General features: G+C 37.3%; 1 protein-coding gene and 1 pseudogene across 4 annotated transcripts in view; both read right to left on the bottom strand.

Moving 5' to 3' along the window:
* PARPBP (PARP1 binding protein) overlaps positions 1-13,222 on the bottom strand; it is a 62,524-nt gene that overhangs the window by 34,129 nt on the left and 15,173 nt on the right. For 3 of the 4 annotated variants that reach the window (XM_055394445.2, XM_088837152.1, XM_055394444.2), the window contains one exon: positions 8,658-8,765. The exons of the other annotated variant lie outside the window; for it this stretch is intronic. In XM_055394445.2, coding sequence (XP_055250420.2) covers positions 8,658-8,765 — 108 coding nt within the window. The remainder of the gene's footprint in view (positions 1-8,657; positions 8,766-13,222) is intronic. 4 annotated transcript variants of the gene reach the window in all.
* On the bottom strand, positions 8,799-12,693 carry LOC129535809 (eukaryotic initiation factor 4A-I pseudogene; annotated as a pseudogene).

Raw genomic sequence — 13,222 nt, 5'->3', positions numbered from 1 at the left:
TATGGGCACTATTTGGTCCTATACCCATGTCTCTTTACCGGGCAAGATATAAGGACTGAAGTTAAATTGCTAAATTTTTTAAGTATTACAAGATACTGACTTTCATAATACCAAGAAACCAACTGAGTATTAAAAGAAATTGAACCAAATGTTAGCAAATAATAGCAAGTAGTTGTTGACATTAACTGCCCTAAAACACAGAACTATAGACTGTTGAAGCACAAGATAAAAATAATATTTGGAAGAATTTGATATGTGCATCAGTTCTTTCATACATGACTAATTCTTCACAGTCAAATGATAAACCAGGACATTCAATGATCTTTTTCTTCAAATTAGCTAAGCATAGCTTTTCAAGGCCTTGCAACTTCTACTACTACAGAATTAATAATATGAATTCCCACAGGTAACAACTACAAAATATTGTGTAAGTTTTTTAAAACCTAACAATGAAAAAAAAATTTTAAAAAAAACCTAACAATGTAAAGACACTGGATAGAATCCAAAAGCAGACACAAGCTGGAGAAGAATTTAATTTTAGAAGAACTGCAACAAAAACAGTAAGAACTTCAAGTTTGTGGTTATTCAATAATAGGGGAATTGCGATTTCCAGTAACAGTAACTGATCATGTGACCCCCTTAAATAACAAACATTAAATACTAAATTAAAAATTTTAAATACCACTAAGATACTGGAAAGTATCCAAAAAATAGAAGCTGGAGAAACATTTAGTTTTAAAAGAATTGCAATAAGAAGGGTGTGAATTAAGTTTGAGATTTACTGGCCCAAGTTTCATGACTATGGCTGTGGAAAATAGACATGACTAAAGGTGCAAGAGATTAGAATTCAGAGTTGGGAAAACAGCTAGAAATTTAAAGGAGGAAATTCTGGAAACAACTGAGATCATAAATAGCCAAAATCCCTAGCTGACAGCGAAACTATGTAAGCCCAGGGAAGATTTCAAAGGCTCCATCTAAAACACAGACAGCAATCAGAAAGAAATATATGCTAGAAAGATTGAGTTATAAAGAACTGGAGCTATGGGTCTGAAGGTTTCTTAAACCAAGTGCACTCCACAGCTGTGTATAGCTTAAGTGACAGAAAGCTGAAGCTGGACAGGTTTGAAATATTAAATATACAAAGCCAAAACCTGTCAGAACAACTGGAAGAATTCAGGAAAATCCCTAGGAAAAAGGAATCCATGGAAAGAATAGGCTCCATATCGTCCCCAAATACTTGGCTAACTGCCAAATTTGGCAGGCAGAGGGAAGGGTTACAAAAGTCAAGCTAAAAAAAAAAAACAGTAAAGGGAAATCATAAGAAGAGATATCCAAAAAGCTGAACGCCACCAAGGAGACAAAATATAAAGTTGGAATCCAGGCAAGTCACCTGCACACCAGAACAAAAACCAATGTTCTGCAGTAGAACACAAGAAAAAACTAGAGTTGCTATAAAATATTACTTGAAATGTCTTGATTTCATCCAAAAATTACTAGACAGTCAAAGAAAAAGGAAAGTGTGACTCCTTTTCAGGATAAAAAGCAGTCAACAGAAAATGTCACCAAGTGGACCTACGTATTAGATTTAACTGACAGAAGATCAAAGAAACTGCTATAGTCAAAGAACTAAAATAAAATGTGTTCAGTGAATTAAAGGAAAATATGTTATTGGTGACTTACAGGAAATGACAACAGAAAAGTAGACACTGTAACGGATGGAAATTCTAGAGATAAAAAGTACAGTAACTGAAACACAATATTTGCTAGCTATTGTCAACAGAAATTTGGAGAAAGTAAAAGAAACTATGCGAACATACACATGTATCAATAGGAATTACCAAATCTGAAAAACAGAAGAGAAGGAAAAAAAAAAGAAGAAAGAATCAACATATCTGTAATTGAAATCTCTGTAGAGGAGTGAAAGAGACAGAAAATATATTTGCTGAAATTATAGACAAAAGAATCCCAGATTTGGTGGAAAACATCAATTTATTGATCTAAGAAGCTACTCAAATAGGAAAACACAAAGAAGCTCACTCCTGTAACTTACAATCAAACTCTGATATCCAAAGATGAAAAATCTTAAGAGCAGCCAGAACAAAATGACACATTACATATGCAAGATAAGGTTAACAGATCATCAAAAATTAAGTAAGCCAGAAGAATTGGAAACAACATATTAAGTATGCTGAGACATGATCTTAAAAATTACTTGACAATTATAGTAGTCAAGATGGCATAGTATTGATTTCCTTCCCATGGCAGAAACTTTGGAACCCAAGTGATACTCAGTCTTAATTTTCCTATTTCCTTTGAGACACTAAGGGGTGCTCCCCCTCTTATTTTTTAACAGATACTTTAAACAGAGTGGAAAATATGTTTTAATGAAAAGACTTCTCACAGGAAAAGTGTGTTTTCACTTGGAAAACACACAAGTCTTATTGTAAATTGCTAATATGTTACAATTTAATTTCACCTTCTGTGAAAAAAAGGAAAAAATATTACATAATGAGTATCAGGAAGTTTTCAGGCCTATAAAGATGGACTTCCCTGGTGGCTCAGAGGTTAAAGCTTCTGCCTCCAATGCGGGAGACCCAGGTTCGATCCCTGGGTCGGGAAGATTCCCTGGAGAAGGAAATGGTAACCCACTCCAGTATTCTTGCCTGGAGAATCCCATGGAGGAGAAGCCTGGTAGGCTACAGTCCACGGGGTTGCAAAGAGTCGGACGCAACGGAACGGAACGGAAAGATGGACTAAACCCGTCTTCATATAAACATTAATATAAGCATTCTAATATAAAAACATTACAATTTAGTCATTCCCCTAATGAGGATTATTTAGATTGCTCCAAATTTTTATTATAAACATTGCTGCATGTATATTCTGATACTGATCTCCCAGTATACACGTTGAGTGTTTTACTGTACTACTTTATTATTTTAATACATACTGCCAAGTGTCATTCACTTGTACCTACTTATACCCTCACCAATAGATGTCCCATTTTCCTATACCCTGGCCAATGCTTAGTGTCATAAAACTTGAAAATTTTTACCGAGTTCCTCTGATTACCTGGAAGACTAGGCATCTTTTTAAAACTGTGGTGGCCATCTTTTTTTTTTTCATATTAATTGACTGTTCTTTCTTTTACATAACTTTCTATTGTGTAATTTGTTTGCTTTCCTATTATTAACAGTAGTTCTTTTTATACCCCAGCAAAGATCTTCTCTCAGTCTGTTGCTTACCTTTTACTAGTGTTAACAGAACAGGTCAAGAAATTTTACACTTTGTAATCATTAAATTCATTAATCTTCTCCCTAATCTTTTTTGTTTTCTGGGTCTTAAGAAGCCTTCTCAACCTTGAGATTATAAATATTTCTTTTTCATAAGTAAATAAAAATTGTTAAAAAAAAAAAGATAGCACAATATTTACAAAGAGACAGACAAATGAAACAGAACAGTCCAGGAAGGTACCCAACTCAGAGAGTGCGGGCAATTCGTCATCTACATATAAGACAAATGAACAGACAAATGAAACAGAACAGTCCAGGAAGGCACCCAACTCAGAGAGTGCAGGCAATTGGTCATCTACATATAAGACAAATGAACCTCACCTACCCCTCACATCTTATATAAAAATTAACTCAAAGTAGACCACAGACCTAAATGTACCAGAATAAAACAGGAGAATATCTTCATGAATTTGAATTAGGAAGAGTTATTACATATGACACCAAAGGTACAATCCATAATAGGAAAAAAAATTGATAAATTGGATTTCATCAAAATTAAATTACCTGTACATATTCTCTTCTTATTCTCACCCTTTCAATTACTTTTGCCCTGCTCTGGAATCCTGTTTTTATTTTTTTTTAATTCTTAGATGTTTCTCTCAGAATCTTCACTTGAAATCCTCCCCTTGGCTACTACCTTAGGCAAATGGACTCAGAAATGCTAACCTCAACTTATGTTCAAAACTTATGAAATTCATAAACTACGCAGTGACTGATAACTTAGCTAAAGATCCAATAATTTATCATCTGTAAACTCTAAGAAGATATTTTCCTTATTAAAATTAAGATTACTCTGTATTCTGTCTAAGCTCATTAAAATTAAGAAGCATAAAAGAGTTAAAAGGTAGAAATAAAAACTTACAAATCAATAGGAAGTTTCTTAGACAATTATTAAGGAAGCTTCAAGTTCATATACATCTTAAAAGCAGTTTTAAAGATAACATGCTTTGGGATTACTTACGTTTCATGTAAAAAAAAAAAAAACAAACCAATTCTTGAAACATGGGAGGCAGTCAAGATCAATTAAAAAAAATCTCAATGGACAGGAAAAGGTTACCTTAAACATGGACTCAAAATATAATTTAAGCAAACCTGATTAAAACAAACAGTTTGAATATTAACCCTATGAAATTATTTTTCTTCAGTATTAAAGATACTAAATTTTACCTTTGCAGAGAGGATCTCTGATTTTCCAGTATAAAGTAGCAATTCACATATTCTCCTTCTTATCACCTGTTATAACTCTGCATATCATTCAATTATAATTCTCTACATAAGTATCCATACTTTCTAATACTTTATTTTCTTAAGTCTTTCTACTACTTTACGGGTTCCATGAGAACAAATGATGTACCCTCAGGTCCTACAAGAATGACTGGCATTATAGCAGGTAATTAATCCACTTTTATTAATAGGTTATCAATCTGCTTTTATTCAATGGTAAATGAAGGGAAAACTAATACATGTAGCTGGCCCTTTTAGACTATTTTAGAATTGAAATTATTAATAAAAACTTGTGTGCTAAGTCGCTTCAGTTATGTCTGTGACCCAATGCACCATAGCTCACCAGGCTTCTCTGTCCATGGGATTCTCCAGGCAAGAATACTGGAGTGGTTTGCCATGCACTCCTCCAAGGGATCTTCCGGACCCAGGGATCAAACCCATGTCTCTTATGTCTTCTGCATTGGCAGGTGGGTTCTTTACCACTAGCATCACCTGGGAAGCCGTTATCTGGGATCAAATTAGTGCTTACATATTTTTTACTACATTGGCTTACAAAGAAAAGTACTGAGGTACAACTAAATTAAAACCATCTCTAAGATCTATTCTAAAAATTTATTTTAATAAAAGGCATAACATAGTTTTCTGCTTTATTTCAAAAGTCCTTTTATCTCTACTTTCATAGTAAATCACAATACATCATGTGAATCCATAATACAAAAGTTTCCGTTTTAACCTCACAGTGCAACAGTCTGTCTAAAACACACAGAAAGGATGACACAAATTCCCGAAAATCAGAGAAAAGAGACATTGTAATCAGAATTTTTTTTACTCTTTCTACATTTAATTTCATGCAATCTCTGTTTCACTGTGTTTCTGCTGTCCAAAAACAATGAGTTTACCAATATGTATACGTGTGATCCTCACTGGGTATAAAACCAGGGCTTAAACTCCCACATTTCCAGCTATAGGAGATTTTCTTTACGGTTAGAAAATTCTGTCCTTTTGTGATGTTAGGAAAACATCAAGCAAAAACATCTTGGAGTCCTCACAGTTAGAGTGTTTCTTTTAACTCATGGCTACAATTGGAAATCTATCCCTATCATTATGGTCAGATAACATGGCAGTTATGGTTTCCCTGCTCTTGTATTTGCAAGTGGGTTTTAAAGTGGCTCTCTGGAAAAGCATTCCACATAAATACAGTTATGATATCCAGAAGCAAGGGCCTAAATTGAAAAAATCCACAAGATTGAAGCTTTTACCAAGATACCAAAAATAAAGATACTGTTCCATTTATTTGTTTAATAAACTGATTCTATCCATACCACAAAATACTTGCAATGTTTGTTTCGAAGTCAAACAATTTTATTTAAACTTTCTGAGAACTTCAAGTTTCTTTTCCTATCCCTTAACTATTATTGAAATGCATATATACTCAATCTTAATTTGAAGAAAGTCAGATTTTCTAAGTTGAGATTAAAATTCATAAAAGTATATTTTTATTTCTTTGTCAATACATAAATTCTTACATTTAATGAACAAAAAATTGGACTAGAACTAAAATACTTGTAGAATTTTTTATTCAACTGATTGTTTTCTTTTGTGGCCTTTATTCTATTTTTCCCTTCATTACTTCAGAATTTCTAAAGCAACAGTTTAATACTTCAGGGAAAAATAAAATGAAGTAAAATAAAATAAGGAAACAAAAACATTGTTTCTCCAACTCATTCCATTCATCTACTTGAGGAACTGGTGTGGCATTAGTAGGCACACTTGGTGATCAAAATATATCTCTGCAAGACTACAGCCCAAAAACTTATTTTGGAATTTTAATAGAAATATATTGCCTTCCAAAAATACTCTGCAAAAGAAAAATTAGAATTCTGCAAGTAACAGAAAAATCGTTGAGAGGATGGCTGTTATTTTAATAGTCCTCATAAAATCTAATCCATCAGCTAACTGGTGGATAAAAATCTCTCAGAAAATATAATCCAAGAAGGCAAAAGATAAAAAGTAGACGATTAACACTAAGAAACTGCCATTGTTGCTTTTTTTAATTAATTTATTTAATTGGAGGCTAATTACAATATTGTAGTGGTTTCTGTCATACATCCACATGAATCCACCACAGGTGTACATGTGTTCCCCATCCTGAACCTCCCTCCCACCTCCCTCCCCATCCCATCCCTCAGGGTCATCCCAGTGCACCAGCCCTGAGCATGCCGTATCTTGCATGGAACCTGGACTGGAGATCTATTTCACATATGGTAATATACATGTTTCAATGCTATTCTTTCAATGCTATTCTCTTTGCCTTCTCCCACAGGGCCCAAAAGTCTGTTCTTTACATCTGTGTCTCTTTTGCTGTCTCGCATATAGGGTCATCGTTACCATCTTTCTAAATTCCATATATATGCCTTAATATACTGTATTGGTGTTTTTCTTTGACTTACTTCACTCTGTATAATAGGCTGCAGTTTCATCCACCTCATTAGAACTGATTCAAATGCATTCTTTTTAACAGCTGAGTAATATTCCATTGTGTATATGTACCACAGATTTCTTATCCATTCGTCTGCCAATGGACATTTAGGTTGCTTCCATGTCATGGCTATTGTAAACAGTGTTGCAATGAACATTGGGGTACAGGTGTCTCTTTCAATTCTGGTTTCCTTGGTGTGTATGCCCAGCAGTGGGATTGCTGGGTCATATGGCAGTTCTACTTCCAGTTTTTTAAGAAATCTCCATACTGTTCTCCATTGTGGCTGTACTAGTTTGCATTCCCACCAATAGTGTAAGAGGGTTCCCTTTTTTTTTTAAATAAAAAACTAAAGGCTTACAATGAAGGCCTTCAGTTTCTATGTACCAAGTATACAAAAAGTTCGTTCCAGTTTTCCTGTAGGCTATTAATAAAATCCTTTTTCATGGCTATCCCTTTAAGATAATTTTTTATTGTAAAATAAGTTTAGTGATGATAACTTTATATAATTCACTCCCAGTATTTGATGCTACAAATATTAGAGTCTTTGAGTTATGCTGGATCGTTATATGCAACTGGCATAAACCCCATTACTTGAGCTCTCTTAATAACTTTTATAATTTCTTTTTGTTTCTTCTAATAAAGACTTATTATATCCCTTCCATAAATTCATCTAGTAAATAGAGAAATAAACTGGGATAAAGGCCTTCATTCTTATAATCTACCCATTTTCCACATAAGATACAATTTTTAAAGAGGCTCCTTATTAGGATTTTCCATTGGAACAGGCAGGGCCTCACTGCTGGTCATTTAGGTCATTTTACATGTATAAATTAGTTCACTCCTCTTAAATAAAAGGCACAATAACAATTATTGCTTCCTCCCTGTAGTCTTTAAGATAGAGCAAAAAGATCTATAAGTGATCTATCCTCTTGAGGTATGAAAGTACTTCTTAAGTATCACAAGAAAAGATGAGGCAATTTGGTAAGCATCTTGTCAAGGTGGGAGGAAAAAATAAGCAAGCAAGAGAAAACAGTTACAATCACTAAAAGAAACTATGCCTAAGCAGGAAACAATCAAAGGTGGGCTTGGATACTTTCTTGTACCAGAAAAGAAGGAAGTGCTCAAAAGTCTAAGAGGACCCAAATTGAAGTGGACCCCTACATTTTAGCACCAAAGATTAATGACTAATTGATTTTAAAATTATGAATAAATAAAAATTTGTAAGTACATAGTAATATGCTGTTGCTGCTGCTGCTAAGTCGCTTCAGTCGTGTCCGACTGTGTGTGACCCCACAGACGGCAGCCAACTAGGCTCCTCTGTCCCTGGGATTCTCCAGGCAAGAACACTGGAGTGGGTTGCCATTTCCTTCTCCAATGCATGAAAGTGAAAAGTGAGAGTGAAGTCGCTCAGTCGTGTCCAACTGTTAGCGACCCCATGGACTGCAGCCTACCAGGCTCCTCCGTCCATGGGATTTTCCAGGCAAGAGTACTGGAGTGGAGTGCCATTGCCTTCTCCACTCTAATGTACTACTCTTTGCAAATATATTTTTACTCAAGAAACTAAAAACTTGTAAAAAGTAACAAAAAAAATAACTAATGTACAATAAAATTCATAGTGATTTGAAGAAGATCATATCCAGCTTTACTCAGTTTATCCATACCTTTTCATTTTCCTGGTTGTGTTTACTCACTGGTGATGCTGGTTCAGAAAAATCAGCCTCATCATCTACTGTATAGTCTCTGCCAGACAGAAAATCCAACAGGCGACTCTGTAAGAATTACACGATATTACTACAATCAGCTGAGAATTCCACTGCTGCTCCATAAGGAGTAGTACATGTGTGCTAAGACGCTTCAGTCATGTCTGACACTGCGACCCCATGGAGTGTAGCCTGCCAGGCTCCTCTGTCCATGGGATTCTCCTCAAGAATACTGGAGTGGGTTGCCATGCCCTCCTCCAGGGATCTTCCTGATCCAGGGATCGAATCTGCATCTCCTGCATTGGCAGGCAGGTTCTTTATCACTAGCATCACCTGGGAAGCCCCCATAAGGAGTAGAGATCATTTCAACTTCCATTATTCATAGAACTGTCATCATTTAATATACCTAAACAGACAGCTGAGTCCCAAAGAGCTTTTTTTCACTAGTTCTTTGAGGCTCAGCTGACTGTAGAGAAATAAACAGGCTGCCAGTCAGCTGCTTAGGCTGTAAAAGTCTTCTTGTGGTCTCTCAAGCTTCACCAACAGTAAGACCATCTGTTGGGCTACTTACTGGCTTCCTGAGAGTCAGAGAACCCTGGCACACTCATAGAAGGCATGTATTGATCTTTCCGAGATCTCTAAGGACTGCTAAGCTCTTCTCACGATTTTCCTCGTAGCTCAGTTGGTAAAGAATCCACCTGCAGTGAAGGAGTTTGCCTGCAATGCAGGAGACTGGGATTCAATCCCTGGGTTGGGAAGATCCCCTGGAGAAGGAAATGGCAACCCACTCCAGCATTCTTACCTGGGAAATCCCTTGGACAGAGAAGCCTGGAGGGCTGCAGTCCATGGCATCATAACAGTCAGACATGACTTAGTGCCTAAACCACTACCACCACCAAGTTCTTCTCAAGAGTCACCATATTTGCTCCTCAGCCGAGGTCTGATTTTGTCCTCCAGATAACTGCTCAGCTTATGAAAGCAATCGCTGTACCAATTCTCCCTAGAGTTCAGTTAGAATAAAGACTTCTGTGCTCCTAGACGGGGCTTCCCCAGTAGCTCAGAGGGTAAAGCGTCTGCCTGCAGTGCGGGAGACCTGGGATCAACCCCTGGGTCGGAAAGATCCCCTGGAGAAGGAAATGGCAACCCACTCTGGTACTCTGACCTGGAAAATCCCATGGTCTGAGAAGCCTGGTAGGCTACAGTCCATGGTGCCGCAAAGAGTCAGACACAAATGAGTAACTTCACTTTATGCTCCTATATGCCCATGGGGCTCTGCATCCATATCCCTCAGGAGAGGAATTATAAAAGTAGGAAATAAAAGGGAGAGGGGCATTATTCAAATTATGTTCCCAGAACTTCCCTGCATTATCTTTATCTTAACCCCTTATAATTCTTACCTTATTTAGGCTACAATAAATCAAAAACAAAGAATGCTTATCAGGATCATGAGATTTCAGGATCTTTAAATTCAGAAATCTTTTAGAACTTTCTGGTATCTATCTTTTTTTTTTTTTGCCTCAAAAAGTGACATTTATTCAAAGAGTCAAAGAAGAAAAAAAAAAGAAAAAAATGACAAGATGCCCATCCCTTGGCTCCCTTCCCTCCCCCCTCCTGCTGCTCCTCAGACCCCTCCACGGTTTCATCCCTGGCTGGTGCTAGGTAGCACAACAGCCCCCCTCAGATGAGGTCAGCAACATTGAGGGGCATTTCCTCAATGGAGGTGTTGTAGAATGTCTCAATGTCTCGAAGAGTTCTCTTGTCTTCTTCTGTCACCATGTTAATAGCCACACCCTTAGGCCGAAATGTCCGCCATGACCGATTCTGTGGATATAGTTGTCCCTATTGGTGGGGAGGTCATAGTTGATGACTAAGGAAACCTGCTGTACATCAGTGCCTCTGGCCAGTAGGTCAGTGGTAATCAACACTCTGCTAGAGCCAGAGCGGAACTCCCTCATGATAACATCTCCTCCTTTTTGGTCCATGTCTCCGTGCATGGCAGAGACGGTGAAGTCTCGGGCATGCATCTTCTCGGTGAGCCATCCACCTTCCTTCGGGTGTTGATGAAGATGACTGCCTGGGTAATGGTCAGGGTTTCAAACAAGTCGCACAGTGTGTCCAGCTTCCATTCCTCTCGTTCCACATTGATGTAGAATTGACGGATACCCTCCAGTGTCAACTCTTCCTTCTTGACAAGAATTCTAATTGGGTCCCTCATGAACTTCTTGGTCACCTCAAAGCACATCAGAAGGCATTGTAGGTGAGAGCAAAACCACCTGGGTGTTGCTGTTCAGCTTCTGGAATATGTCATAGATCTGGTCCTTGAATCCACAGCTTAACATTTCATCAGCTTCATCCAGTACAAACACCTTGATGTATTTGGGAGACAAGTATCTCCAGTTAAGCATGTCGAACACACGGCCTGGGGTACCCACAATGATATGGGGGGCTTCCATCTGCAGCTTCTGCACCTCAGCATGTACATTGGTACCCCCAATGCAGGCATGGCACGAGGCACCCGTGTAATCTCCTAAGGCCATAACTACCTTCTGTATCTGCTGGGCCAACTCTCTAGTGGGTGCCAGGACCAAGGCCTGGGTGGCCTTTAGATCTAATTCAATCTCTTGCAGAATTGATATGGCAAAAGTGGTCGTTTTCCCAGTCCCAGATTGGGCTTGAGCAATCACATCATAACCCTTGATACAAGGAAGAATGGCTCACTGCTGGATGGCAGAGGGCTTCTCAAAACCATAGTCATATATGCCACAGAGGAGTGACTCTGAGAGGTTCATGTCATCAAAGCTGTCGACAATCTCATTCCAGTTACTCTCAATGATGCCTTCGGGTTCCATCCCCTCGGGGCCATTGTCTCTGGATCAGGAATCCTGACTCGCAGACATGATCCTTAGAAACTAGCCTGATATGTATCTTTAAAGATACTTTAAGATATTTAGCATATTTAAAAAAAAATCAATCTAAGGATATTTTCCTGCTCATTTTTTCCTCACTGCAACTTTCCTGTGAGTAATGTATCGATCAAGTTGTTAGTCTTCTAAGATTTAAATGGAGAAAATGTTCTACTTCATATACTACTATCTCAGCAGTTCATACTTCTTTCCTGATGTTCTGCAGAGGAAACATATTGATATTTGGAGGCAGAACATCTTGAAATGTAGAACCTTATATATCTCACACTATTAGTTAATTCACTTAAATGAAGAAACTTGTTAGAGAACTTAAGAGGTAAAGGATAAAATGAAAACAAAGACTCACGCAGATAATACTCTCATTGGCTTTTCAGAAATTTTTGTTATTCCTACGATCTAAAACTTGTGTTTCATTAGTCTCTCTAAATTAACTTTGTGAAAAATAGTTAAAAATCATCTCTAAAAGCAAGCAAATAAAATATAACTAGAGGGGAATTTAAAAAAAAACTGTCTTCACTCACAAGTATCCTTATTATGGTGGGGGTATGTATGCCAGGGTATGCATACACGTGCATGTATTTTGAGAAAGTTACAAAAGGGCAAGGATTTTCATGACGGCTCAATGAGGCAAGGACAACCAACCACTTGCCAGTATCCATTCTCCCCTTCTTCCTTACTACATTGAGCTTTCTTTTTGTTTCTGGCATGTTACTACACAGAATAAAAACTATATTCTCCATCCTGGCTAGCATCATAGTGTGGCCATGTGACTAAGCTTTGGATAGTGAGATGGAAGCCAAAGAGCTACACCACTTAAAAGGAAAAGAGACTGTCCTCCCTTACCACTTCCTGCTCCAAGACATGCTGATACAACATCTGGAGCGCCAACAACTACCTTGAACCACAAATGATCTTGAGGGTAGAAGTGAAGAACTAAGATGGGAGAGGGCAGAATGACAGAAAACTCCTAGGTATCTGATAACCATGAACCAATCACACAAGTCCTAGATGCTTACTTACCTTTAGACATCTTTTACAAAAGAATGAAACAAATTTCCATTATCTTAAACAACTGTTATTGTGGAGGTTTCTATTCTAAGAAGCCAAAACATTACAGCCAAGTTATTGAAAAGAAATATGTGTAGTTTATTGTCTTAGAATTGAACTCGTACCCAATGCAGTGGAAGCACAGTGTCCTAACCACTGGACTGCCAGGAAAGCCCCTCCATACTTATTACATGTATATACCTCAGCAAACCAGGAATAGAAGGGAAATTCCTCAGTTGATAAAAGGTATCTATAAAATATCCACAGCTAACTTCTTGTTTAATGTTGAAAGATGAATGGTTTCCCTCTTAGATCAGAAACAAAACACAGATAACCTCTGTAATTACATCTTTTTGATATTGCGCTGGAGGTCCTTACCAATGTAGTACAGCAACAAAAAGAATTAAAAGGCACAGTGATTGAAAAGAAGATATACAACTGTTTCTATTCATAGAAGACATGACTGTCTATGTAGAAAATCCTAAATAATCTACAAAAGTGCTGTTAGAACTGATAAGTGCATTTAACAAGGTTGCAGAATGCAAAACTAAGATA

Source organism: Moschus berezovskii, chromosome 6, assembly GCF_049115385.1.
Source record: "Moschus berezovskii isolate FMDL1 chromosome 6, NW_MosBer_1.0, whole genome shotgun sequence".
NCBI lineage: Eukaryota > Metazoa > Chordata > Mammalia > Artiodactyla > Moschidae > Moschus > Moschus berezovskii.
Note: the sequence above shows the minus strand (reverse complement) of the source record. Positions and strands in the feature narration are given on the sequence as shown.